General features: G+C 47.2%; 9 protein-coding genes across 9 annotated transcripts; 5 read left to right on the forward strand and 4 right to left on the reverse strand.

The window, feature by feature from the left end:
- Positions 1-215: 215 nt before the first annotated feature.
- AGABI2DRAFT_224249 (hypothetical protein) lies at positions 216-2,591 on the reverse strand (the record flags this gene model as incomplete). Its single annotated transcript, XM_006462638.1, has 6 exons — positions 216-630; positions 687-1,608; positions 1,658-1,713; positions 1,764-1,919; positions 1,972-2,425; positions 2,477-2,591. The coding sequence occupies 6 exons, from the start codon at positions 2,589-2,591 to the stop codon at positions 375-377; spliced, it is 1,959 nt and encodes a 652-aa protein (XP_006462701.1). The 3' UTR covers positions 216-374.
- Positions 2,592-3,019: 428 nt separating this feature from the next.
- Positions 3,020-3,320, reverse strand: AGABI2DRAFT_72803 (hypothetical protein; the record flags this gene model as incomplete). The annotated part of the gene is made up of 2 exons (XM_006462639.1): positions 3,020-3,124; positions 3,177-3,320. The coding sequence occupies 2 exons, from the start codon at positions 3,318-3,320 to the stop codon at positions 3,020-3,022; spliced, it is 249 nt and encodes an 82-aa protein (XP_006462702.1).
- A 62-nt stretch (positions 3,321-3,382) lies between these two features.
- NdufA9 (NdufA9 NADH ubiquinone oxidoreductase subunit) lies at positions 3,383-6,045 on the forward strand. Its single transcript, XM_006462640.1, has 10 exons — positions 3,383-3,520; positions 3,576-3,720; positions 3,775-3,869; positions 3,934-4,025; positions 4,107-4,351; positions 4,406-4,461; positions 4,528-4,871; positions 4,926-4,980; positions 5,046-5,439; positions 5,530-6,045. Exons 1-9 carry the CDS (start codon positions 3,464-3,466, stop codon positions 5,058-5,060), a joined length of 1,104 nt encoding a protein of 367 aa, XP_006462703.1. The 5' UTR covers positions 3,383-3,463; the 3' UTR covers positions 5,061-5,439; positions 5,530-6,045.
- A 185-nt stretch (positions 6,046-6,230) lies between these two features.
- On the forward strand, positions 6,231-9,742 carry AGABI2DRAFT_193809 (hypothetical protein). Its single transcript, XM_006462641.1, has 17 exons — positions 6,231-6,339; positions 6,396-6,507; positions 6,565-6,607; positions 6,721-6,755; positions 6,809-6,889; positions 6,968-6,994; positions 7,053-7,217; positions 7,275-7,373; positions 7,498-7,850; positions 7,904-7,924; positions 7,985-8,037; positions 8,089-8,319; positions 8,372-8,377; positions 8,428-8,628; positions 8,685-8,870; positions 8,918-8,947; positions 8,994-9,742. The coding sequence occupies exons 1-17, from the start codon at positions 6,282-6,284 to the stop codon at positions 9,342-9,344; spliced, it is 2,052 nt and encodes a 683-aa protein (XP_006462704.1). The 5' UTR covers positions 6,231-6,281; the 3' UTR covers positions 9,345-9,742.
- Positions 9,743-10,972: 1,230 nt separating this feature from the next.
- AGABI2DRAFT_137362 (hypothetical protein) lies at positions 10,973-12,968 on the reverse strand. The gene is made up of 4 exons (XM_006462642.1): positions 12,913-12,968; positions 12,384-12,840; positions 11,784-12,331; positions 10,973-11,732 (listed from the first exon to the last, which is right to left on the reverse strand). The coding sequence occupies exons 3-4, from the start codon at positions 12,227-12,229 to the stop codon at positions 11,132-11,134; spliced, it is 1,047 nt and encodes a 348-aa protein (XP_006462705.1). The 5' UTR covers positions 12,230-12,331; positions 12,384-12,840; positions 12,913-12,968; the 3' UTR covers positions 10,973-11,131.
- Positions 12,969-15,536: 2,568 nt separating this feature from the next.
- On the forward strand, positions 15,537-17,148 carry AOX (AOX alternative oxidase mitochondrial precursor; the record flags this gene model as incomplete). The annotated part of the gene is made up of 11 exons (XM_006462643.1): positions 15,537-15,630; positions 15,680-15,816; positions 15,868-16,050; positions 16,108-16,191; positions 16,246-16,262; positions 16,312-16,359; positions 16,427-16,509; positions 16,563-16,638; positions 16,686-16,730; positions 16,790-16,996; positions 17,052-17,148. The coding sequence occupies 11 exons, from the start codon at positions 15,537-15,539 to the stop codon at positions 17,146-17,148; spliced, it is 1,071 nt and encodes a 356-aa protein (XP_006462706.1).
- An 848-nt stretch (positions 17,149-17,996) lies between these two features.
- On the forward strand, positions 17,997-20,749 carry AGABI2DRAFT_207264 (hypothetical protein; the record flags this gene model as incomplete). The annotated part of the gene is made up of 8 exons (XM_006462644.1): positions 17,997-18,309; positions 18,362-18,519; positions 18,575-18,824; positions 18,866-19,206; positions 19,260-19,625; positions 19,758-19,823; positions 19,886-20,187; positions 20,242-20,749. 8 exons carry the CDS (start codon positions 17,997-17,999, stop codon positions 20,747-20,749), a joined length of 2,304 nt encoding a protein of 767 aa, XP_006462707.1.
- A 41-nt stretch (positions 20,750-20,790) lies between these two features.
- Positions 20,791-21,448, reverse strand: AGABI2DRAFT_137364 (hypothetical protein). Its single transcript, XM_006462645.1, has 3 exons — positions 21,046-21,448; positions 20,914-20,985; positions 20,791-20,864 (listed from the first exon to the last, which is right to left on the reverse strand). The coding sequence occupies exons 1-3, from the start codon at positions 21,303-21,305 to the stop codon at positions 20,843-20,845; spliced, it is 354 nt and encodes a 117-aa protein (XP_006462708.1). The 5' UTR covers positions 21,306-21,448; the 3' UTR covers positions 20,791-20,842.
- A 116-nt stretch (positions 21,449-21,564) lies between these two features.
- On the forward strand, positions 21,565-22,936 carry AGABI2DRAFT_193813 (hypothetical protein). The gene is made up of 6 exons (XM_006462646.1): positions 21,565-21,924; positions 21,985-22,101; positions 22,153-22,275; positions 22,340-22,394; positions 22,458-22,563; positions 22,633-22,936. The coding sequence occupies exons 1-6, from the start codon at positions 21,595-21,597 to the stop codon at positions 22,844-22,846; spliced, it is 945 nt and encodes a 314-aa protein (XP_006462709.1). The 5' UTR covers positions 21,565-21,594; the 3' UTR covers positions 22,847-22,936.
- The last annotated feature ends 148 nt before the right edge of the window (positions 22,937-23,084 follow it).

The following is a 23,084-nucleotide window of genomic DNA, read 5'->3' on the forward strand; positions in this document are numbered from 1 at the left end:
TTGGTTTGTTGTGTTCATCGAGCTTGCCACCTGTTCCACGTACCGAGAAATTGGTTACACAGAATATACCTTTCTCCGGACCTACTATGGTATCAACTCTGAGTTCAGCGGTGACTTTGAGCAACATTTTGAGCGATGTACTTCAGCAAGTCAAATTCAGAGTCGTTTAGACGTTCCATCGAAGGCGTGGAACTCTCTTGGACTCTGTCATATATATTTAATCCAACGATATGTGGGCTTCACTAACATTCGAGCAATTTATACATGGACAAGTGGTAACTTAATATAGCCAAATGCAATATGTCACAACATCCGGATGGTGTGCAAGAAGCGTCGACTACGTTTTCAAGTGTCGCGAGTGAATAAAGGTTGCATCAGCCCAGCTTGACACTCTTGATAACCTTGGAGATTCCTGATTTCTCTCCATCGTATCTTCCTCCGGTCTCTGATAAACCCCCTTTGTAGACAGATTTCTGCGAAGAAAGCTTCTTCTTTGCCTTCTCGTACTTCTGACGCTTCTTAACACGGGGGTTGCGTACTGCTTTTGGTCGATGAGGCGTAAGGCCCTTATTGGTGAGGATAGCTCGAGTAAGAGATCGAGGTCCAGTAGTTCCCTCTTCATCAACCACACTTTACGAATAAAATTAGCATTTCACGCACTGACACTGTTCCGAAGTCGGACTTACTATGGGGAAGCTTTGTTAGCTTCATACTCCGTTTTCTTCTGTTCTTTTTTCTCCTTATTTTTCCTTTTGACGAGGTCGTAGTAGCCATCGGCACCCGATTGTTCGTCATCATCGTCACTGCTATCAGCATCTCGTCTTCGTTTCTCTGAAGTTCGCTCTGGTGGCTCAGAGTCGTCAAGATCTTCACCTCCTTGATTTTTGACCTTCCTCTTCGCTTCTAGCGCGAGCCTCGCCTCCTTTTCTTTCTGTCGCTCGCGGTAGGGTATATCATCATCACCACCGACGGCCTGGTTTCTCGCACCGCGCCGTTTGGCACTGGTATTTTCGATTTTTGATGTATGGAAGCGTAATGATTTCTTTCGAGCCCCCTTGTCAGCAGCATCGACGGCTTGAAGGTGCATAGCTTCGCCATATGCGTCACCAATATCACCATTGGCCTGTAAACTCCTACTTGACTTGGTCGATTGAGCAAACTCAGGTTCCTCAAGGTCGAAAACGGGAGTAACAGCAGATTTCTTGGGTTCTGAGGATAGCTTGCGTTTTTTCTTGGGCGGCCCCACTGCGAGAGGCTGTATTGCAAGAGGTGTCGGTAAAGCGAAGGAGACAGACATCTGTGCATCTTCGAGGAGGTCATCGAGTTCTCCTGGCTCCAGTCTTTTCTTTTCTGGCCATGGCAAAATGCTTCCCATGTCTTCCTCTTCGTCCGTCAGGTCTAGACTCTCATCGTCATCCTCGTCAAAGTCAGGTTCAGAGTCGGAAAGTACGAATCCAAGGTCTTCTAAGGTTGAAACGGATTGCTTCAAAGTTAGAAGTCGTTGCATGATGGGATGTGAAGTCAAAAGCTCCGGCTTTTTCGCGTATTTTTGGCTTGTTCGCAGGTGGAGGTAAAACGCCAAGGTGGTTGCATAAGTGAGCAAAGCCTCTGAAGAACTGTTAGTAAGTGGACAAGATAATTCTGAGATCAGCCGCACGATAATGTAGATGCGCCATTCCTGCATCGAGCGGGTCTACCTGAGCTGATTGTAGTCTACAACACCTTGAGCATCAGCGAAATGAAGCAAAGACAGAAATACTCACTGTGCAATTTTCTTTCGGGTATTCGTCAGTGTCCAGACTGTATCGTCCCAGTCGCGAGCAAGAGCAAGAGCTTCAGGATTCGTTTTTTCCAGATGTCGCAATACAGATAGCCTGTCTTTCGGAAGTGAGGGTATTGACGGAGCTTCATCCGCTTCACTGACGCTGCAGTCAGGGGGTGTTTTTGAACATTCAAAGCCGTTGAGCACACCTTATTACATCGTCGGGCCGAGAAATTTCAGGCTTGTCATTGAGGCCAAAATCCTCATCGTTCATTCCCTCCAAAGCCTTCTGCTGTAATCGAATAGCTTCTTGCTCTTCTAATTCGTGACCTTCCTCGTCGTCAGACTCCAATTGCGCTGCATTCGATGAATAATAGGCAGCCTTTCCGCGTCCCCATGTTTCCTCCTCTGACTCTTCCTCTGAATCTATCTTCTTTTTCCTCTTTTCTTTCTTCTTTGATTTTGACCCATGAGACGCCGAGGCTGCTTCGCCACCGCCTTCATTTCCATAGTCCTCTTCATCTTCTTCGAGGCCCTCACTTTCGTCGTCGCTTTCATGTCCTTCTAAGCCCTTCAAAGCAAAAACTTCATCTTCATCTCCATCATCGTCATAATGACCGTACGAATCACCGTCTAGAAGAATTTTATCTCTGGAGGCGTGAACTGGGCGAAAGAAATTAGCCCGACATCAAAACGTGCATGCGCCACTCTCACAAGCATCCTCCTCGTCTAAAGGTATGTCCTCGGAGGTTTCCCAGCGATTCAGCGAAGCATCCGACCTTTTTGGTTTTCGTGGCTTGCTTCCTTTTGATTGTTTTGGTTTGGGCATGAAGTATTGAAAGTGAATTGAATGTTTTGAGATTCAAAATTATCAGTGTGAGTATTATATAAGCTAGTACGCTAAGCAGTCGCATGGTAGCCAATGCGCACACTACAATTGCAAGTAACTTTTGTGCTGCGGAAGACGTCATGCTCCGTGGGTTTTCCCTGGACAACTTGAACACCTGGGTACTTATTGACACCCCAAGTTAGCACAACTACTCAACTGCAACATATTCCGAGATCTCTCCACTTCCGGACAATCAAGATCCCCGGCGAAACCGGGTTCAGCCCAGCGAGGATGCTTAAGGACACGAGATTGTAATCTGCGCGACATCATGGAAATTTTATTTTGTAGTTTTCTTATCTTTCGTGGATGAGGAAGATCTAAATTATGTTGAAGAATTAACGGATTAGCTCTGGGAATTGTTCGAGTACTCACGCCTCTGGAGCGATAGTATTTTTCATAATCGTAAGCTTGCCAGCAGAGGCCGCAGAGACCATTTGTTGCTCGATCGATTTATTTATTTTAGAGCTCAGAGTCTAGAGATTGGAATGAATATTGGTAGACGAGAGTCGAGAAGATATAACACACTTTGTGCATTTGTGCTTGTTTGATGAGAGCTACCTTCTTGGGTGGTACAGCCCTTTTACCCTTCTTGGTATTTGCAGCAGCCTTGTGTGCATGTCGTGCGGAAGGAGCCTTGGACTGTAGGCCTTTTGTCTTCCCTTGTACCATTGAGGGTGTGGATTGATAAATGTGGTGATGTGACACAAGTCACATATCGTTATGCGTTACATGCACCCGCCATTCACCGAACAGTGAACGCACAGCTGGACATTTCTCAAGACATTCCTCAAGCTTTTCTCTGAATTCGGGGTATGCTGGCCTCGACTTCCAAGATGCTACGCTTACAGCGCGTTTCTGGCGTTGGAAAGGTTCGTCTTTATTTTTCTCTACACGAGGCTAAATGGCTCATCCCAATCCCGACAGCGAACATACCATGACCTCGTTAATCTTCCAACTCAGAAACCAGTCATTTCTTATGGACCTCCTGGATATAGTGCTGTCTCTGGTCACACCGTTACAGTCTTTGGTGCAACTGGTTTCCTAGGTAGATACCTCGTGTCTAAACTTGGTATGCAAGGTTTCTACCTCTGGATTTCTCGCGTTATTAAATTCTGCTTCACAGGAAAACTAGGAACACAAGTGATTGTTCCCTACCGTGATGAAGATGATGCAAGGATTTTTAAGCCTATGGGTGATTTGGGTCAGATCGTTCGAATGGTAGCGTTCCAAATCCCTCGGCGTTTGGCTTGTGGTTCACGTTTTTGCTCCACGGTTCCGATAGGAGTGGGATATTCGCAATGAGCAACAGATTGCAGAATGCGTTCGACATTCGGATATCGTCTTTAACCTCGTTGGCCGCGATTACGAGACAAAGTGAGTACTCTTGTCAAACAACATATGTAGCTCCTCTTATTGGCTTGAAATCGTTTTCAATATGTCGATTTTTCGATTTAGGAACTTTAAATTTGGAGATGTCCATGTAGAAGGTGCCGAGCGCATCGCGAAGGTTTGCGCAGCAGAGGGTGTCCCACGTTTCGTTCAAGTCTCGCACTTGAATGCTTCTGCAACATCTCAATCGAAATTCTATCAGACTAAAGCAGAAGGTGAGGAGCGGGTAAAAGCCGCTTTCCCAACTGCGACTGTCATGCGACCCGGCCCCATGTACGGCTATGAGGATAGATTACTAAATAATATGGCATGTGAGTCTTCATTCAGCTACCCACCGGTACCGGTGCTTACAGAATATATTGTAGTTTGGTCTATCTGGTGGAAGCTCAACCAAGCGGAGACTAGAATACGCCCAGTCCATGTAAGCTAACAATGGAACTAGCCATTGTTGTTCGCGACTTCTTGACGCTGTTATTTTATGTTGTAGGTCTTCGACGTCGCTCAAGCTCTTGCCAATCAAGTGGCGAATAACGTCTCTGGGCGCACGTTATCGCTACCGGGACCATCTACTCTCACGTACGAATACCTCCTCGACCTCATTTCTTCGGTGACTCTTCGGCCTCCTTCTCGGGCCCCCATGTTACCGAAGCCCATTGCATTGGCTGCAGCCAAATTAGCACAGAGTGTGTGGTGGCCTGCCTTGAGTCCCGATGAGGTTATTAGGCGTTATATCGACGATAGTGACGTTCCCGGTGACTGGGAAGTTGTCGGCGTAAATCCCACCGAAATTGAATCCCACGCCATCAAGTATTTGAGACGCTACCGTACCGCGTATGTTTTGAAATGCGGTATCGAGATTGGGTACTCATGATTGGATTATTGTAGAGAAAATTATGTTCGCCCTGCGGTGATTCCGCCGAGACCGTCCGCCAAAGCCATTGTAAGCGCGACTGTCTTTTTATCAACGTTACCTCTCTGATGTATAATTTGCTTCGTTGTTCAAAGGTAGAGGAATATTAGTCGACCGCAGCAAATCTGTGTGTATTCTTCTCTAATAATAGACAGTGTTCAGCGCGTGGATTGGTACTGGTGATAATCCGCAGCTCGTGAACTAAAGGAGAGATTTGAGATACCTCAGTTTGGCATATGTACTCGGCAAAGATCATACACAAAGGAATCAAGTTTGACGTGGTTGGAATAGGACATGCCATAGCAAATCAATCGGTAATTCATAAGAAGCGAAACTCAATATAATAGGTAAAATAAGGTGGCAGTCGGAGTCGTATTAGGTATGATTCGTTGCAAGTAATACGAAAAATGTCTAGAAGCCTGGTGGTACGAGTGCTTTTGGTTGTTGTTGGGACGAGCCGGGTGGATACATGGGAGGGGCAAGCATCTGAAAGGCAGCGTTAGAATAAGATCGCCAGGGAAAGAAAGGCCGGAAAAGACAGTCGCCATGGCACGTGTCACGCGGAAAAGAACATACCTGCTGCGCGCCCTGTTGTTGCTCAAGCATTTCCTTCTCCTGAGCCACAAGTTTGGCTTCGTCTTCCAGACTAAGCGCGAGAGGAAGCGCCACGAGCAATGCAGACGTGGTGACAACCCACACGATGTTTCCAGCGACTTTCCCACCTTTTTTTATGAAAGAGGCTGTCTTTGATATTTTAGAGGAGATGGAATGACGGGTCGTGGGAGGGACAATATCGACTAGTGCCGCAACGCGGTCAAAGAGCGACTCCTCGACGGAGGCATCGGAGGCGATGGAGGAGAGAGAGTCTGTCGAGCCTGAGCGGGAGGATGAGGGAGAAGCATAGGGAGAATTGGACTCTTTTTCGTCTACGATTTCGACCTTGACCATGATGAGTATGCGACGGAAACGTCTGGTTGGTTGTGACAGCGAAAAGTTTAGGAACAAGTGACGTTAGCGGTGTGACCGCGGAGTCGGGGCGTGACAAGAAAATTCGGCACCGAAGGGACCCTGTGACAAAGTGTGAGAGCCGGCGAGATCTAGGCTTGGCTTGCGAAGCGAACGAGAGAAAAAGTGAAAAGGCGTATGGCTGTCTGATGACTGGTGCAGACGGACGCGGAGGAGGGAGGTTGCGCGGAACCGGTGACATTGGGTTCGGGGTGACTTCCCACCGGTTGACGGAGGTTGGTGAGTTAGTATATAAGCCGATGTTGACCCCATAAATATATTACCTCTTCATTTCTCCTCTCCCTGTCCACTGCCGCCCACACACCATGCACAACGACAAACTCTTCAGGGACTCTCCATCTGTACCGCCTGGCCACCAGCCGAGTACCTTCCTTTCCTCTTCCTTCATTGCTCTGCTCCTGATTACAATACCACCGTAGACCTTAGCCTCCCGAACCAATTGATGCAAAATCACATACATGAACTCGCGAAATCTCTTCCGGTGCCTCAGCCTGCACCCCGTAAACAGAATACCGCTTGTGATGCCTGCAGGTTCGCTTTGCGCTTTGAAATCTGGTCCGCCCTACCCATCACCTTATTCTTTTGCAGATCGAGAAAGGTAAAATGCAACAGAATTCCCGGCCAAGAGAAGGTACTCTATCAGCATTCACTCCGCCATTGTTAACTAATTTTTTCGGTATCAAAATCAGTGTCAGGTATTTTTCCATGCTTATTCCTCCAATCTATGTATTGTCCTCATCGACGCGCCAGCATTGTTTGGCCAAGAATTACCCGTGCACGTCTGTATCGTCTCTGACATACGGTTCTACTCCGTATTGACTTAAGCACCTAGCCATTATGTACAGCAAGCCACCAGCGAGAAGAAGCGATTGGCAGTTAATCGAAGAAGAAATCTTAGCTCAGCGAATCCAAGGTACGCGCTGCCAATCGTACCAGTTAAATTTTAATCAACTCGCTGGCTGACCATATGTGTATCATATTCGTTCTTTAGTGGTCCCTATCCCAGTCCCCTTAAGCAGTAAGCTCCTGACACGAGATCTCAATACCGGCGGCTTAACCACCGCTCAAATGCTCAGGATTTCTCCGTCTGTGGAACCAACTTCCCCAACTTCTTTTTTACCGAGTGCATCTCATAACATCCAACCACTCGTTGTGAGATACGGGCTGCATCCTGGAATCACTCTTAGCACCCCGACGCGCGATGTTCTGGGCTTTGTCTTTGCTCCTCCCGAAAACTCAAAGTATGTCAAACGATCACTCAACTCAACTTTCTTTATTGTTTTTCTCTTAATCCACAGTGAGCCTCCCGCTTATACGTCACCTACCCACCTCAAATCTCCATACGAACCCTGGGGCGATTTAGCCCACAAATTGGATGACGACAACTTTAAAGCCGAGTAAGTTTGTCACACGATCTGCCTCAATGTATGTCATGATTGGATGCCGCATTATGTACTCTCTGTTTATGGTTCATGAACCACCCTCTTGGCATGCTAAAACTGACTTGTTGTTGTGGCGCAGGTTTGCGCTCGATCTTGTCGAAGTTTTTTTCCAAATCGTCCATACTCGGCTTCCCCTGCTTAATCCCGCGCAATTTCGCACTCGCCTTCAGTTGTATCAGCACTCAGGTTCTGGATCTGGATCTACCGATAAACCCTTACATCCCGCCCTGGTTGCGACAGTTTTGGCATGGGGTAGCAAATTTTCTGAACATCCTATTCTTGTAGCGGACCGAAGGCGACCTGGCGGCCAGAGTTTTCTCGCAAAGGCACTTATAGATCGCGCACGCGACCTGGCCGAAGCGCTGAAAGTACATCGCATGGCTTCTGCGGAGCATGTGGTCATTGGCCTCCTCATCGAGCCTCTGCAAAATCGTGAGCATTTCCTTTTCTGTCTGGACAGTCTTTGATTAGTGTTCTGTACTTAGAAAACCCGGAAGATCCGACTGGTACAATCCTCTGCTTCCCACGTTCATTTCTCGTACTGATACCGCGGATATCGTCTTTAGGATATCATGGATTTTGGCTCACCTGCGCGACCAGGCACTTATTGGACCTTGGGGTAAGTACCACTACAATGGGAGACCATCACACCCGATTTTCATGATGCTAGATTAACCACAAGTCTGTAATGGCGAATATACAAGATCCAGAAAGCAGGGGAACAATGATCTTCGCTTGGTGGATGGCATGCATATCTGATGCCTATGCTTCCGCATACTACCGTCGAAAACCAGTCCTTGACGACAATGATTATGATATCGACTTCTACACTGTTGACCCCGTCAATCCAGAACTTGTTGACACTCATGCCACAATGCCTTCTCCTCGGGAGCAGTTGGAGGTGAGTAAGCTATTTTTGGATTTTATCTTTCCATCACTGAACGTCAGCATAGTTTCTCGTAAGCGTCTCCGACAAGGAAACATGAAAGACACTCAAAACTTAGTCTAGGGTTATTACCGGGCGGCACATTCGTTAGCACATGCGGCGCGTCATATGTCGAAACATCTGTGGCGTCCCTCGACCGACGCAGACGGCGTTCCGTTTGAGGACCTCTGCTCCTCTGTCCAGGAGCTCTTCTCCTGGCGGGATGATTTTTTGACTCTAGTTGGTGTTCCAAGTAATTTTGAAGGGGAGTGGGATTTTGTGTCTGTGGGTCAAAATACCAGAGTGACGGCTGATTTGCCCCCACTGATCTGGTCTCCTAGGCCGTATCATCATGTGCGAGTGACGCGACATACCATGTCATGTGGATCATCCTGTTTAGTGCACTAGACGACTTTGGCATCAAGGAACTGAATGGGGGCATACCACCTAACATAACTGAAATTGAATCGGTGAAACGGAAAGTAGCTGACGAAGCACTGCATGGAGCGTTGCGCATCGCTGGCCTGGTAAGTAGTCGGCTTTTGAAAGGTCACTTGTCATTGATGGTCTTTAGGCTGGTGTTCTGACGTCCAACGGATATCTGGTGAGACCTTTATCTTATCACTTACAAGTCCTTATGTCTTCTTCAGCGACTCGATCCTGCGGTCATGCACGTGAGTTGCATACAAGCAGGGACACTCTTGGCTCGACTTGGTCGGCCAGAAGTCCAAAACTGTATCGCTGGACTTGAGCAATACAGCTACTCGTACGAGGAGGCTGGAGAACAAGCCTTAGAAATGGGTCGATTATTTAGAGCTGCCCGCGCGGGGCAAACTGAACTCAATCATATGGCTTCAGCGACTTTGCGAGCTACCACCTCCCCGCCCCGCAATGGTAATCAAGACGAAGATCAAGTCATGAAGAACGGCACATCTCCCCAACATAACACCCATCGCCCTTACATCAATCATACGCCACCACATGATGTCAGTACGCCCTGATTTCCGATGGCGCCCTGCTTCATCTGGCGGATTATCCCGCTCATTACATTCGCCTTTCTTGTGGATTTCGTAAACACCCCTTTCGCAATCTTTCACACGACAGCGTCGACGTAACCCATCTTCATCTGCTATACCCTTATCGAGGGTTGTACAGACTTAATGCTTATCTAATACCGATCACCCCGTTGAATGCTCTCTGTTTGCGCTTCGTCTGGCTATTTTCGAACTTTCTGTACAACTACTGAAAAATGCCGGCCTTGGACCCCAGTAAAATATACCCGCTTAGTCTTAACTTGTGTTTAAATCTTGTCCGGAGTCTGGACAACCATACCTGCCTGTTTCATGAAAATGTACCGAGTCATTTTGTTGCGCGCCTCCTAGAAACCGTGGTCCCACCCCAACGTTGTCAACACGTTTTGTTCTGCCGACGCCACAACTTGCAACTAGAATTTTTTTCGGCGCTCTGGTAGGATCTCGTGGTTAATTCATATATCAACCTCTGTTTTAGATTTATCGTATCCCTTGGACATTGCAGAGCGGAATTGAAGGACGTCCGATCATCTGAGTTCATTTATCATTGGAGCTTGAACTTGGAAGAGCTTCCAGTTAACGCTAGACTTGGACGACATGGGAACGATGTTTATCTGGATAGAAATAGATGATATGCATCCATATTAAATGCCTCGTGGCCCTGTGTGCACTGTCCGCGACAGATACGGTCGATACAAAAATAGAGTCCATTGGCATTATAGGTTCACCCGCAACCTCAGACTTGAAATTAATTAAGAAGGTGAAAATGCTGAGAGCTTGTGGCGCTGACATGTCAACCGGCAAATGTGGTCCTCAGCGGCTTCAACAACCATCCATTCAGCTTGCGTAGGGTTGTGGGTAAAAAAAAACTTCCGATCGGGAAATTGAGTGGGGTTTAGTTAGTAGATTCGATGGGCAAATTCCACACAAGGTGTGGTAAACACGCTTTGTTGTGTCAAAGGTAACAACTTGGAAGTCTTCTTTATTCTATAGAACAGTGCCATTTTCTAGCGCCCGGTTCAATTTCAGGGTGTTTCGCCGATAGGTTTCATACCATTCCAATTGTCTAGTGTCGTCGAGCAAGGAAATATTAATGCGTCATGTCGCTCTTACGCTGTTGCAGAAGCGCTGAACATGGACAAGCAATACCGGATGAGCCACCCACCCGAGCTAGTTCGCGCAGCGGTGATAGGGAGTAGCCAATGTCATTGAGACCTGAGGCCGTTCCGGTTTAGCGGTCGAAAACGATCTAATCCCACACGCGCTCAAGATTGGAATCTGTACCCTTGAATTTGGCCTAAAAAAGATTAGCGCTGTCCCGTCTACTAAGTTACTGGCGCGTAAAAAAGTTTCAAGCCTCAACTGGGAGCTTCCAATAATCATTATTCACTGGCGTTCACCGATTGACGAAATTGGCGTAGATACGAGAGTAACTTGACCTTCGTACAAAGGCTTACACTACATGAAAAAGGATCATATAAGTACATAAAATTGAGACGCAAGTAAGGAATGGCAACATCATAATTCGAGCTCATAACCGCCAAAAAATCATAATGCAGATGTGTACAGTGATTCGGCATATGACGTGAGTATAGATTGATACGTTAGTTTCGAAAGAAGGGAGGAGAGGGGGTGATATTGCAGCCCGATATCAGCTACACAGATAACCAAAGAAAACAAAGCTAAGAATGCAGACAAAGGCAGCGAGACACAGGAAGCAATGATGAAGGAAAAGATACTGAACAAGAACATTCGGACTATGATGATCTAGCTGAAGTCTTGAAGAAGACATGGTGGAACATCTCGTGAAGAGCCTGACGGTGCTCAGGCTTATAACCAAGGTCCTCCAGGGTGTCAACATTGGAGTCCAGATAATGAGTCAAGGTGTGATACGCTCTCTCCGCTTCGTCTTTGCCTGGAACGCCTTTTGGTAACTCCTCTGCGAGATCAACATCACTAGCATGAACTTCATACTGCATTGGATTCTCGAAGTCGGTTTGCGTGTGATGGTGTTGCACGTATTCTTGGTCGGCGACGGCATGCAGTGCTTCAGGCTCCCGAGCAGCCATCTGGGGATCCTCGAATTCAGGCTCCTCAGGCTTGGGTCTTCCATGCCATACCCCACCTTTAACATGATGGCGGCGCTTGAAGTTTTCAATCCACCCAGCACTGGCCTTGAAACTCTCATCCTTATCTTTCCCTTTCTCGGAGCCAATGGTGCCGTACTTCTTCCTGAGTTCATCAGCAATTTCTAGTGCCTTTTTCTGAATCTTAGCGTCTGTGATCGTTTCGCCACCCTCACTCAGCTCCTGTAGCCAGGATAACATTTCCTCCTCGAGTTTGGGGTGTTTAGGAGGACTGCCAGTGCATAAAAATAACACTCGGGATCAGACGGAATATCACACTCACCGATGTCGCGGGGGTTCAGCGACACCATCTTCAATGTTAAGCCAAGTCTTTTTCTCCTTCAAGATTTTGCTAACGGTGCTCCGTTCAACGCCGAACCGCTGAGCAATCTCCTCTTGTTTTTGGTGGGGGTGATGTTGTTGATAGAGACAAATCTCCTTCCTTAATGCATTGGTGAGTTTAGCTTTTTTCGGTTTGGGACGCGCAATGGACTGGATATCTTGATCGGGCGAGTCGCGGGATACATCCGGTGTGTCATGGTGACCCAGATTTGAGCGAGACGACACCGTGCTTAGGGCGGGTGAAGGGGGGCGATGATCATAGGTATGAGAAGTGGCAGCGACTTGTGAATGACCGGGGTATTGTTGATCATAGGAAGAATAAGACAAGAGAGAGTTGGGGGTTAAAGCAGAGGGCGTCAGAGGTCGATAAGACTGGGTTTGCATCATCAATGGGACTGCTGAAGCAACGTTCACTCCGTAATGGTCATCCCTCGGGTAAGTTGGCGATTGGGGTCTGGAGTTTGAACTTTCATAGTTGGAATAATGGCGCTGGCGCCCGCCAAATAAGCAACAGCAACAATAGAAGCAATAAAATACATACTGGGCTCATGGCCGAACTCGTTCTTGGATAAGGGCTTTGGGCATTATCTCGACGCCTTTGACCTCGATATTCGAGGCGTGATAGTCTGCCTGAAAGAATTCTTCCCTCATGATCGACGGCCGAGTCGACGTAAGACGAAGAATAGCAGTCATTCGATTGACTGTCCTGAGTAATCGGTAGCGCTTGATCCTGAGGTACCAAGGACTCCGGCTGGGCAGCGCGGGAAGGTGATGGGATAGAAGATGCGGGCGAAGGATAGTTCTCTTGTGCCTGACGAGAATTGATAGTGGGGAACATCGCTGAAGAATCCACTTGTTCAAAGGACGAAGAAGGCGGGCAAGTATAGGCTGTATTCCACGAGGCTTCGCTCATGAGGGTGTTCAAGTGGCTGGTTTGTAGATGCGGTCGCCTAATCGGCTGTCTAGAACATGGCGAGTACGTCGGTGGAAAGGGATAGCTGTTCATTATTTTAGGGAGCATTGGGAGCCAATGAGGACGATGTGGACCTTTCAGAGGACTGGAGACTTACGCAGATCGTTTGCTGAGTTTTCAGGCTTATAAGTAGTGGGAGAGAGGAAAAAACAAGCTGAAGCGGGGTCACAGCCGACCTCATGGACAAGGAATTCACTCTCGAATTGGCAAATCGCGTCCATTTCCGGAAAGGAATGTTGTGTGCTATTTTTGTCTATGTTTTTGTCAGCCCCTTCACATTTTGTTCCGCTCAGCGAAGCTCTGTCTCGTCCGCCAGCGGTTCAGAGCAATGGATAACCACTATAAACGTGATACTTCTCTTTCTGATGGCCCTCTGTGCACCATTTTGTGCTGCGATCAAACTACATGACTAAAAAAAACCGACTGTGGAACGGAGCCGTCTCAGTTCAGGCCTTGAGCTATGTCATTTCCATTTCAACGGGACAGTGTAACAATATGGGTGCAAGCATGTTTCGGTGCTAATACTCGTAATGCACCCTCGGCATAAGCAACACGCGCAAGTAGGATGTTAATGGATTCTTCTTGTCCGTTGGCAAACCACAGTGGGTTGGGCCGATATAGACCTTCGTCCTGGGCTCGACATGTTCCAACAGAAAGAAGGAGGTCTTCAAAGGTCTCATAAAATGGTACCGAACGTTTCATCAGTAGAAGCCGTGGAAAAGGAATACACAATGAGATCTCCTGCTTCTTATTAGTTGGGCTTCCTTATCGGCACCAGGTGTATCTATGTAAACGCCAATGTATCGCCATGACGTGTGCCTCCGTGATCAGAGCATGCCTGCCCTTAGTGGCCTTGCACGACCTCGTTTCGCGGGGGAAGTCCTGACGGAATAAAAAGTCTATTCCGGCCTCCGTGAGCGTCACATATGGACCAGATCTCATGAACGTAGTCGTCACTCGTGTCACTGCAAAGTTCACCGCCTAAATATGAACCAGTTACGCCCAATAAGCATAATGCCATTCTGGTGAGGTTGTCAAATGTTCCCCTGTCAGAACAAAAGTTTTGCGGATTGGAGTCATTTCGATCCATCGCATGATTGAGTGATGCCACGTTCTTTCTTGTCCGTAGTTTTATGACTACTGAAACTGATGCCAGGTCGGAATGAATAAGGACACGCCGACGGAACGGATGATTATGACAGTGTAGAAACATATCGGGGATAATCCATGCCGTCCAACATTGATCGTCGCTGGTAGAACTTAGTACCTGAGGTGTACGATCGCTTGGAACGGTCCTCCCAAAACGATAGTCGTCTTGCGTGTACCATATTCACAAGTCCGCACATGATTCTCTAGACAGTGCAGCTGAAAAGTATCCCGTAAAACGGCCGAAGGGCAGTTGTGGATCCAGAACTACGGCTTGACATTTTGTGTATGAAGCATCGGCGCACCTTCCTGATCAGTTAGGAACTTAATGTCCTTTAGAATGATAATCGGTGGATATCAATTCTTCAGAGGCAATAATTCGAGGACTTTCCCAAATTCCCGGGAGTCAGGAAGGAAAGAGAAAACTCATTAATGCAACTGCGTGACGAAAAATGATATATGATAGTTGAGAGTAGAGTTGGAATCTGAGGAGATTAACTGAAGTACTTAATACCTATACATCGGATTTTCGAAGGCTGCGTCCACTCGCATGTGAAGATTGGCTTGTTGCAACAGAAATCTTTGTACGGTGGACTATTGCTATAGTGGTCGTGTACCCGAGTCCCGAGATAACCGCGACGAGAAAAACTTTATTGATAGCAGTGGACAAACCGACCCAAAATGCGTGAGGGCCTGACAATTCAATTTCAGGTCTTGCAGTAGTTGACGGGACCAGAAGCTCCCTAGCAAATCCTGGCACCAAGTATTGGTCAAAATGGATGGGATCAATGATTACCTTTTGGAGAACAAGTAACGTGATCTCGAACCTTAGGAAGTTCCCGGAAGAAGGGTTTCAGTGTTACCAATCAGAAGATTGGAACTTCAGAACTACGCCAAGTGTCTTATAGACGCTCTCTCGCTCCTATGGTTCTTTCGAAACTCAGCAAGGTAAAATTGAACCGAAAAGAACATTTAACTTGGAATTCTTATAAGTGTGCGTGCGCTGCGTGCTTCTGGGGCCTGCTCCACCGTTCCGAGTCACCGCCCTTACATAAACCGGAACGGAATAAGCTTGATGTTGATGCATTGATGACCGAGCCGAAGGATAGCTTTCAAGATTTCAGTCGCGACGAGTTGAACAAGAATTCGAACAAGCACTCATGATCGCATCGCACTGCATAAGGTCTTAGGTGTAGGGTTCAAAGATGCCAGAAAGCGGTAGCTAGCACATTGCTAATACGGTAAACGTACACTTTGTCTGTTACTTCGTGGAGTCCGGACTAGAAACTGGGGATGGTCTAATTTCGTCGTCAACTCGGTGGTCGCCTTCCACAGCCTTTCCCGTCAATCTTCGTGACATGAACATTAACGGTCGGATCGAATGACTCATGGATCGGGCGGTATCGGAACCAAAATGGAATATAACAGCCCTTGCCGCTCGACGGATTGCACTTCATAAAAATGCTTCGAACTACTTCCGCGGCTAGCATTTCCATCGTTCGTCACACAGCGCTGCCCATGCGCTATGTTTGTACGGCGTCAACGCTCTCCTACCTTTCACCTAGAATCGGTTTCATGCCAGCAGGCCGTCGAACTCTGCTGACATCCAGCGACAAAGAAACCTTGAATAGTTCTGCGGTCGAGAAACATGCTGCAGAACGACGCAATAGTGCGCTCTGATCAATTCTTATTTATAACTCCACCCACACGGATTCAAGTTGCGTCTACGAGCCCGGCTAAAGAAACGTCAGAGCTCACGAAACAAAGTGCTGCTACCACTATACCAACAATGGTTCGCGGGGATTGGGTGCTCTTCCATCCTGTTTACAATAAAGACGAGGTCAAGGCCGTAAAGGTAAGATTGAATTTGATTGCTCTTATCAAGGCTAAAAGTTCGAATTTCCAGGTGCTCCACAGAAAGAGACTGAACTTCTCTGATTCAGTCGCTTATGGTCTCGTGAAGTTGGCTCGGGTACTATTCGATAAGATTTCAGGATATAAACATATGAAGACTCCTCCTGATCCTAACATGTCGCTTTACGAGCTTCGCAAGGCTGGCTATCTTTTAGATGATAAGGGTTGGTTGAGTGTAAGCCTTGTCTTCATATGTCTAACTTCAGCTCTAAAATGGTATCATCATACATAGAGGATATTGTTTCTAGAAAGTATTGCTGGTGTACCTGGCATGGTCGCTGCTACACTGCGCCACTTGACAAGTCTCCGTCTCATGGTAAGTTCCGAACTCCCATCAACTTCATTTCTCGTCGACTTATTCAATTCACAGCGCCGTGATGGTGGATGGTCAGTCGTTCAACAGATTCCGGTCTGATCTCGACTCATTTATTCCTAGGATACATACTTGCCTTGAAGAAGCCGAAAATGAGAGGATGCATCTCATGTCAGTCTCATGATTTCGCCCTGGCTAAGCCAACACAGACTGTTAACATTGACTCTGTTAACACTAGGACGTTTATGTCTTTGAGAAAACCATCAATATTCTTCAGGGCTCTTGTTCTCGGAGCTCAAGGTGTTTTCTACAATCTCTTTTGTAAGTCCTGTCCCACCAACGGCTCATTGTTGCGTAAATTAATTGCCCCACAGTCCTTTCGTACCTTGTTTCACCTCGGATTTGCCATCGTTTCGTTGGGTATCTCGAGGAGGAGGCTGTTTATACCTAGTAAGTCTGTTAATGCCTTCACCCTAGTTAATCTCACCCATCGTCAGTACGCATTGCATTGCCGATCTAGAGGCAGGCCGTATCCCTGAGTGGTGAGTTATTCAAGACTCTGGTTTGTGGGATGAGTTAATGTTATTTGCGTTATTCGAAGGTCCGACATGCCAGCGCCTCAGATTGCCATTGACTATTGGCGTCTACCAAAAAACGCGAAGTTACTGGATGTCATCTATGCTGTGAGATCTGATGAGAGCACCCACCGCTTCGTCAATCATAGTTTCGCCAATCTCGACCAACGCTCCGACGTCAATCCCTTTGCACTCAGGGAACCGGATATGCACGTCAAGGGTAGCAGGGTAGAGTGAGTGATTCTGTAGTTTACGGCATCTGCAATTCCCTGATTAAGATATTTTTAGGTTCAAGAGACAGGAGAGTGAGGAGTATGCAAAGGTCTCTCATGAAATGATGGAGGAACATCTTGAGAGTGCGAAGAAGACAAATGGTGGTCTGTAGTGAGGGAATTTTATCAGTGTATTATATGTATGATACTAGATGTAAAATGTAGACCAAGAAATGGCAATCCCACCTGACGAAACGGCCACGTGAGAGTTTCTAAGAAGTGACTGTCCATGACGTCGCTTGTCGCAGTATGCTTCACTCCAATTCTGCCAGAGTTTGTTATCCATGAATGCGTCCAACGCCTCTCTGCTTCAAATAGCGAGCACCCTAACTCACAAATCTCTGATGATCCACCAGCACCACCCCATATCCATCGGCGAATATTCGTAGGACCTCTTCCAGAAAAATTCGTTTCTCAGACCGAGGCCTATGCTCGGAAACGCTCCGACAACGACATTTTTCTGGGAAGAACGTCACAAGACAGAGCTACAGGTGGTGGTAGCAATATATCCCAAATCGTCAAAGATCACGCCTTTCAATCCTTTGTCCATGAAGGTGGACGGCAAGAAGACTGGAGTGTCGAGCAGGAAAGGAGTATGGCGGAGGAATTGCTCCAGAGATGGTATGAAAGTGAATGGGGTGCCATATGGCATGGGAGGACTAGGAAACCACGACAGGGTGAAACTCGAGATGTACCTCACAGTCGGTGGGTGGGTGGAAGTTTTGAGGTCGGACATCTATTTGATGTCAATGTCTTGGGTGAACTCCCATTGGAGGATACGTCTACACCAGAGGAACCTGTCTTCGATATCTCCGCTGGTCAACCAGGCTCTCAGAACGGGAACTCGAACATGAACGCGAACGGGGACGGAAAACACGATGATACCCACCTTCATACAAATGATCTATTTTTGGATACTCCATCACAACCTCAATACGTTCCATCTTCTCCGAATTCGACCATGAATGTTGTTGCTAGTCCCACTACTTCTCATACTGGGCTTTTGGAACGGTCATCTCACCTGAAAAGTACATCCACGTTGGAACAATTGCAAGAAGCCAACTTGAGCAGAAAGTCGAAGGGAAAAAGCAAGAAACGGGTTCATTACAAGGAAGATAACCGGGATTCCGTGATCCTACCTCCTGCATCTCCCACGGAAGTTCTTAGCAGAACTTCGCAAACAGTAGAAGCTAATACAAGCGCCGCAGCGAACGTCCCCTTCGTTCCATGTCCGCCGGTAAAAGATCCCGCGGATGGGGACGTTATACTCAGGGGTATGTGTCCTGCATCCCGTATCTTCGCCTACAACATCACTCATTTTATCAGATAGGATGTTGGTGAAGATCAGCTCTACTAAGGCTCACAATCTGAGTGCTGTGTTCCACGAGTCTATTCATCGCACCACGCGTGATTTGGAATATGAGGATTGGGGTGAATTTATGGTTGCATGGCGGAAGGATCTCATAGAGATATACGAAGATTATGTGAGTGCAACTGGATGCTGTATTGGACTGAAATCCTCAAGGAAAAACTTGCCAGAATACTCCAATGCAAGAGTGGGCAGCCGGGCACAAGCGTCTCGCCTATGTTATCCCCTTGAAATCAGATAAGACGCATTTATCACTATATTCCTTTGTCGACATGACGTTTTGTATCACTTGTCAACCCATGTGTACCTCTTTCACGAAGCAAACAAAGTGGAACTTCACCAAGCTTGACGGCACTTGTGTCTATATCTTCAATAATAAGAGTCGGTCCAGAGCTTACGATTGGGTATGGCAACTCTGGTGTGTGCGCTTTCTACGATAATGTATGTCGAATATTGACGAGATCTCGAAAGGCGATATATGGGTGGCGAAATTCCAAGAAGCGTAGACATTCAGAATCCTCATCTTGGATCACAGGTTGCCTTTGAGCTTCCCAACCTCAATCTCATGGATCAAAAAACGGCAATCAGAATGTTCAGTCGACGCAACATTATTGCTTTGTGCATTAAATCCATGAAGCCAATTCCCGGTTGGAGTAATTTTATCGAACATGAAAGGAAGAAAGGAAGAAAGCTACAACTTGCTTGGAGATTCGAAACTCATGTGGACTGGGTCTGGAATGACGAAACCTGTGAAGACAAACAGCGAGAATGGACAGTTTTGTCGGGACTCGCATTAAAGAACGTAGGTTCAAAGTCAAAGTTTCACAATAATGGCAGCCCCTAATAAATCCGCAGTCTCCTCGAGCGCCTGTCCTTGAACTACGTGTGGCAGAACACTTTCCCACTTCTCTGTATCTTAAGGACGGCACACTTCTTGTGCAGCCGCCCGATATCGAGGGCTATGTCAACCGAATCAGGGCCAATACACAATCGAAGCAATTATTGTACCTTGCCACTCATGACGGTCACCTCTTCACAATCTCACCTCAACAAGCACAACCACCCTCACCACCTGGTTCTGCTCTACTATTGGATAGTATTGAGGAATACAAGCAAAGATTAACGAAGGTGGAGTTTGAAAGGGGAATATATCAAATTATGCATGCTCATGCCGTCTTCGATCTGCGTAATGTCGTCGCAGTTCGAAGGGCCTTCCAGATCGTACCTCAGCATCACCACGAGCAGACGGATGGTGAGAATGGGTTTGATGTATGGGCTAGAGCGAACGAAAGGAGCAACAGTGACGATGAAGATGAGGGCGGAGAAGAGAACCTAAGCAGAGCCGCCCATAAGCCCCACCTGAGAATGAAACGATCGTTTGAGTTGTTGCTCAACAATGGACGTGTGCAGCGTTTCGAGGTGGGTGACTGTCGTCTTGGGGTCAGACCTGGTGACAGGGCTAACATTGACTTGTTACGCAGGTTCATTCCCGCCGCGTGGCAATTGAATGGGTAGAGAGGCTACATGCCCTTGCCGAATACTGGAAACACCGGAATAGAGCGAATGCGAAAGAAGAGATCGATCTTGGGCAAGCTACACATCCTCGCGTGACACCCCAGATCAGAGTCTACGACGAAGATGAAGCGCCCTTAGAAAACCCAGATCCCTCAGCCCATTACCCTGCTTTAGACAGACTTTTCAATTGGTGTGTTATCGATGGATGTCGGTCGATCACAAAGGCAGGGAAGCTCTACATGCGCAAAGGTCTCCGCGGACAGTTCAAGTATGATTTCTCTCAAACTACGTTCTAATAAGTGACTGATCGAAGATGTTAAAGACTTGTACAGATGTATTTGGTGAATGGTCACTTGATCCCATTCCTCATTGCTTCCGGATTTGCTCTGCATGTAGCAATGCGGAAGAGAATCAACTTGGTGGATGCCTATGTGTGTTCTGGGTATATGGCAGCGCTCACTCTGCCTAAGGGGCAATACTGCCCGAACGCGCCGATTGCAGCACGACGGTACGAAGACGGGCTCGAAGCGAATGATCGAGAAGAAGACATGCTGATTGTGATTCGGTATCGCAAGCATGCACCAGAGATTCCTCAGCGACCTGGCATAGTTCTTGTCCCGAATTCAAAAGCCAATAATAACACTTCAGGGAGCCAATGGATCCCCCCACTGTCGGAGAAATACAGATTTCTCATATTGCGAACCCGCAGCAAGATAGAACGTGATGCATGGTGTTGGGCATTGAATATTGAGATCGAGAAATTGACAAGAAAGCAGAAGGGAAGGGAAGAGAAGCTGCGACAGACAGGAAACTTGCGGAAGCTTGATTGAGGTATCGTTACTATTTGGATCTGAGGGACTCTTTCACTCTTCCATAATGAAATTCTATTATTAATGTAGGGAACATGTAGGGGAATGGGTAGATCACTTTTTGGATTTTTTGACTCTATGGCGAGTTTAGTTTATGGAATCTGGTGTCTAGGAAAGGGACATACCCATATCTGCTACGAGCAGTAACACGTCCAACAACGCCATTGAAATCTAATGCACCGCGTACAACCTTGTAGCTGCACATGTCGTAAATGAAGTCAGCGAAATTGGTAGCGACCGATCAAGCAGTCACATACGCAACACCGGGCAAATCCTTTGTGTTACCACCTCTTACAAGGACTACACTGTGTTCCTGAAGGTTATGTCCTTCACCAGGAATGTAAGCCATTATGCTATTTCCATTTGACAACTTGACGCGAGCGACTTTACGCTTCGCTGAATTTGGTTTCTTGGGTTTCGCTACGATCATCTGAGTACAGACACCCTTCTTCTGAGGGGAGATACTGAGAGCAGGAGAATGCGTTTTAGCAGGCTTTTTGGGCTTTTTGCGACGCATTGCTTGATTCATTGTAACCCAAGGGGTGGGGGTCGCATGGAAGGAGCGGGTTGGCTGGAAAATTGAGCTTTGTGGAGGTGGTACCCGTCGTTGAGCTGAGCGGGCAATGGCCCGGAGACTTGCTGAGAACATGGCTGGCTCTCAAAACGGGGTCGCAATCCGTAAACAGAACCTTTGTTTGGTTTAGACCCCCATGCCAAATATCGACGCGTCGGTGGCTGTGTCTAGTTAATTAAAATCTCGCGTCTCTTCCATGCCTCCCCGTCGAAAATCTACCCGTCGCAATGACATGTCCGATATCGAGGACGATGCTGGCACTTCGCGTCAAATAAAAGACGACGTAGAAGACAGTGATGGAGAACCCGTCAGTCGAAAGAGGGTCAAGAAAGGAGGGAAAGGCAAACGAAGCGCGCGCAAGGAAGCCGAGGACAACGATTCAGACGAAGCCATTGAAGTGACGAACTTTCCTGATCAACCACTCAAGCGAGACCAAATAGGTAAATTGCTAGGGCTTGCGGAAGACTGGGAGAAAGTAGCCGACATCATCAAGCGGCCTTTCCCCAAGTACGGAATGGCCGCGGGAGGACTCGCAGACCTTGGTGACGAGGATGCAATAGAGGTGCAATTGCTGCTATAACCTTGATTTATTGAGGTCTCATCTGAGATTGTCATTGCACAGAAAGTAGACGAAATTGACGGCTATATGCGAGAAAGTCTGGATGTAATTGGAGTTATCAAAGCTCACGCTAATGCATTGAACGTTATTCGTCAAAGCGGGCTTCAAGGACAGGACATTGTATGTATTCAATCTCACCGCGGGATATTTCTTGTCCTTCAAGTCTGACAGGAGCAAGTCGAAGCGCTTTATGCAAAGACAGCCAAAACAACGGTAGCAGACTACAAAAAGAAAACTACGAGGCAAAAATACGCCAAGGAAGAAGCATATGTCGCGTTCAAATCGAGTATATGGGTAAGGGGTTTCCTCTGCCGCGGCTCCACGTTCAAACCCCGGAAACTTAAGAGGTTTGGTGTAGGAGTCTAAGCATCCCGGGATACCGATGCCCCCGATCACGGAACAAATACCTCGTGGTTAGCACATCTTGCATTTCAATGTAAGTCGATGATTCTGAAAGAATTTTCCATCTGCTTCAGAAAAAGCGGACAACAGCGACGAAGACGATGAGTTGGAAATTGGTGGCGTTACCCAAAATTATTTGTGCCCCCTTACCCTCACTTTGCTTGCAGACCCTTACACATCGTACGTGTGCCTGCCTCGTCGATGATGGACTTTTTTTTTTTTTGACATCGAACTTGATGAACTCTATAGAATTGCCTGCGGACACTCGTTTTCGGCTGCTGCCATCACGGCAACATTTGGCGGTTCAAATGGGCTTCGCAAGTGCCCTGCAGCCGGTTGCAACAAGCAATTTTCATTGGCGCATTGCAAACCAGACAAAGATCTGGCGAAGAAAGTCAAGGCATATAAACGGCGGATGGAGAGGAACCGAGAGGATTCCGACGCTGAAGAAGTTGTTGATTGAATATCTCCATTTCTATCATAATTTTGCAAGTAATCTTACACCGTCAGAAATGAATAATACACAAAATTCTTTCCATAATACCTGCAGCACAGCCAAATCAAGTTCTGTCGAAAAGGTGTCTTCCTCGACTGGTCCAATGACTCGGGCTAATGAATTTCTGTAACACTTCCGAACTCCACCGGAGTAGTAAGTAACTTCCTTCGATAAACTTTTTTTCTTTTTGGACCACTGCGGTCCC

This window comes from Agaricus bisporus (assembly GCF_000300575.1).
Source record: "Agaricus bisporus var. bisporus H97 unplaced genomic scaffold AGABI2scaffold_7, whole genome shotgun sequence".
In the NCBI taxonomy this organism is placed as follows: Eukaryota; Fungi; Basidiomycota; class Agaricomycetes; order Agaricales; family Agaricaceae; genus Agaricus; species Agaricus bisporus.

What these genes read in the sequence shown, in the direction of transcription:
- AGABI2DRAFT_193809 (XM_006462641.1), top strand. Translation starts at nt 6,282, where the DNA reads ATGCACAACGACAAACTCTTCAGGGACTCTCCATCTGTACCGCCTGGC. An exon ending in GCCAAGAATTACCCGTGCAC is followed by an intron (nt 6,756 to 6,808) that starts GTCTGTATCGTC and finishes TTAAGCACCTAG; the next exon opens with CCATTATGTACAGCAAGCCA. An exon ending in CTTAGCTCAGCGAATCCAAG is followed by an intron (nt 6,890 to 6,967) that starts GTACGCGCTGCC and finishes TTCGTTCTTTAG; the next exon opens with TGGTCCCTATCCCAGTCCCC.
- AGABI2DRAFT_137362 (XM_006462642.1), bottom strand. Translation starts at nt 12,229, where the DNA reads ATGATGCAAACCCAGTCTTATCGACCTCTGACGCCCTCTGCTTTAACC. An exon ending in GCTGAACCCCCGCGACATCG is followed by an intron (nt 11,733 to 11,783) that starts GTGAGTGTGATA and finishes ATGCACTGGCAG; the next exon opens with TCCTCCTAAACACCCCAAAC.
- AGABI2DRAFT_137364 (XM_006462645.1), bottom strand. Translation starts at nt 21,305, where the DNA reads ATGCGTCGCAAAAAGCCCAAAAAGCCTGCTAAAACGCATTCTCCTGCT. An exon ending in AAGGATTTGCCCGGTGTTGC is followed by an intron (nt 20,986 to 21,045) that starts GTATGTGACTGC and finishes CGACATGTGCAG; the next exon opens with CTACAAGGTTGTACGCGGTG. An exon ending in ACTGCTCGTAGCAGATATGG is followed by an intron (nt 20,865 to 20,913) that starts GTATGTCCCTTT and finishes AACTCGCCATAG; the next exon opens with AGTCAAAAAATCCAAAAAGT.
- AGABI2DRAFT_193813 (XM_006462646.1), top strand. Translation starts at nt 21,595, where the DNA reads ATGTCCGATATCGAGGACGATGCTGGCACTTCGCGTCAAATAAAAGAC. An exon ending in GGCTTCAAGGACAGGACATT is followed by an intron (nt 22,102 to 22,152) that starts GTATGTATTCAA and finishes CAAGTCTGACAG; the next exon opens with GAGCAAGTCGAAGCGCTTTA. An exon ending in CACGGAACAAATACCTCGTG is followed by an intron (nt 22,395 to 22,457) that starts GTTAGCACATCT and finishes CATCTGCTTCAG; the next exon opens with AAAAAGCGGACAACAGCGAC.
- NdufA9 (XM_006462640.1), top strand. Translation starts at nt 3,464, where the DNA reads ATGCTGGCCTCGACTTCCAAGATGCTACGCTTACAGCGCGTTTCTGGC. An exon ending in GCGTTTCTGGCGTTGGAAAG is followed by an intron (nt 3,521 to 3,575) that starts GTTCGTCTTTAT and finishes CAATCCCGACAG; the next exon opens with CGAACATACCATGACCTCGT. An exon ending in GGCCGCGATTACGAGACAAA is followed by an intron (nt 4,026 to 4,106) that starts GTGAGTACTCTT and finishes TTTTCGATTTAG; the next exon opens with GAACTTTAAATTTGGAGATG.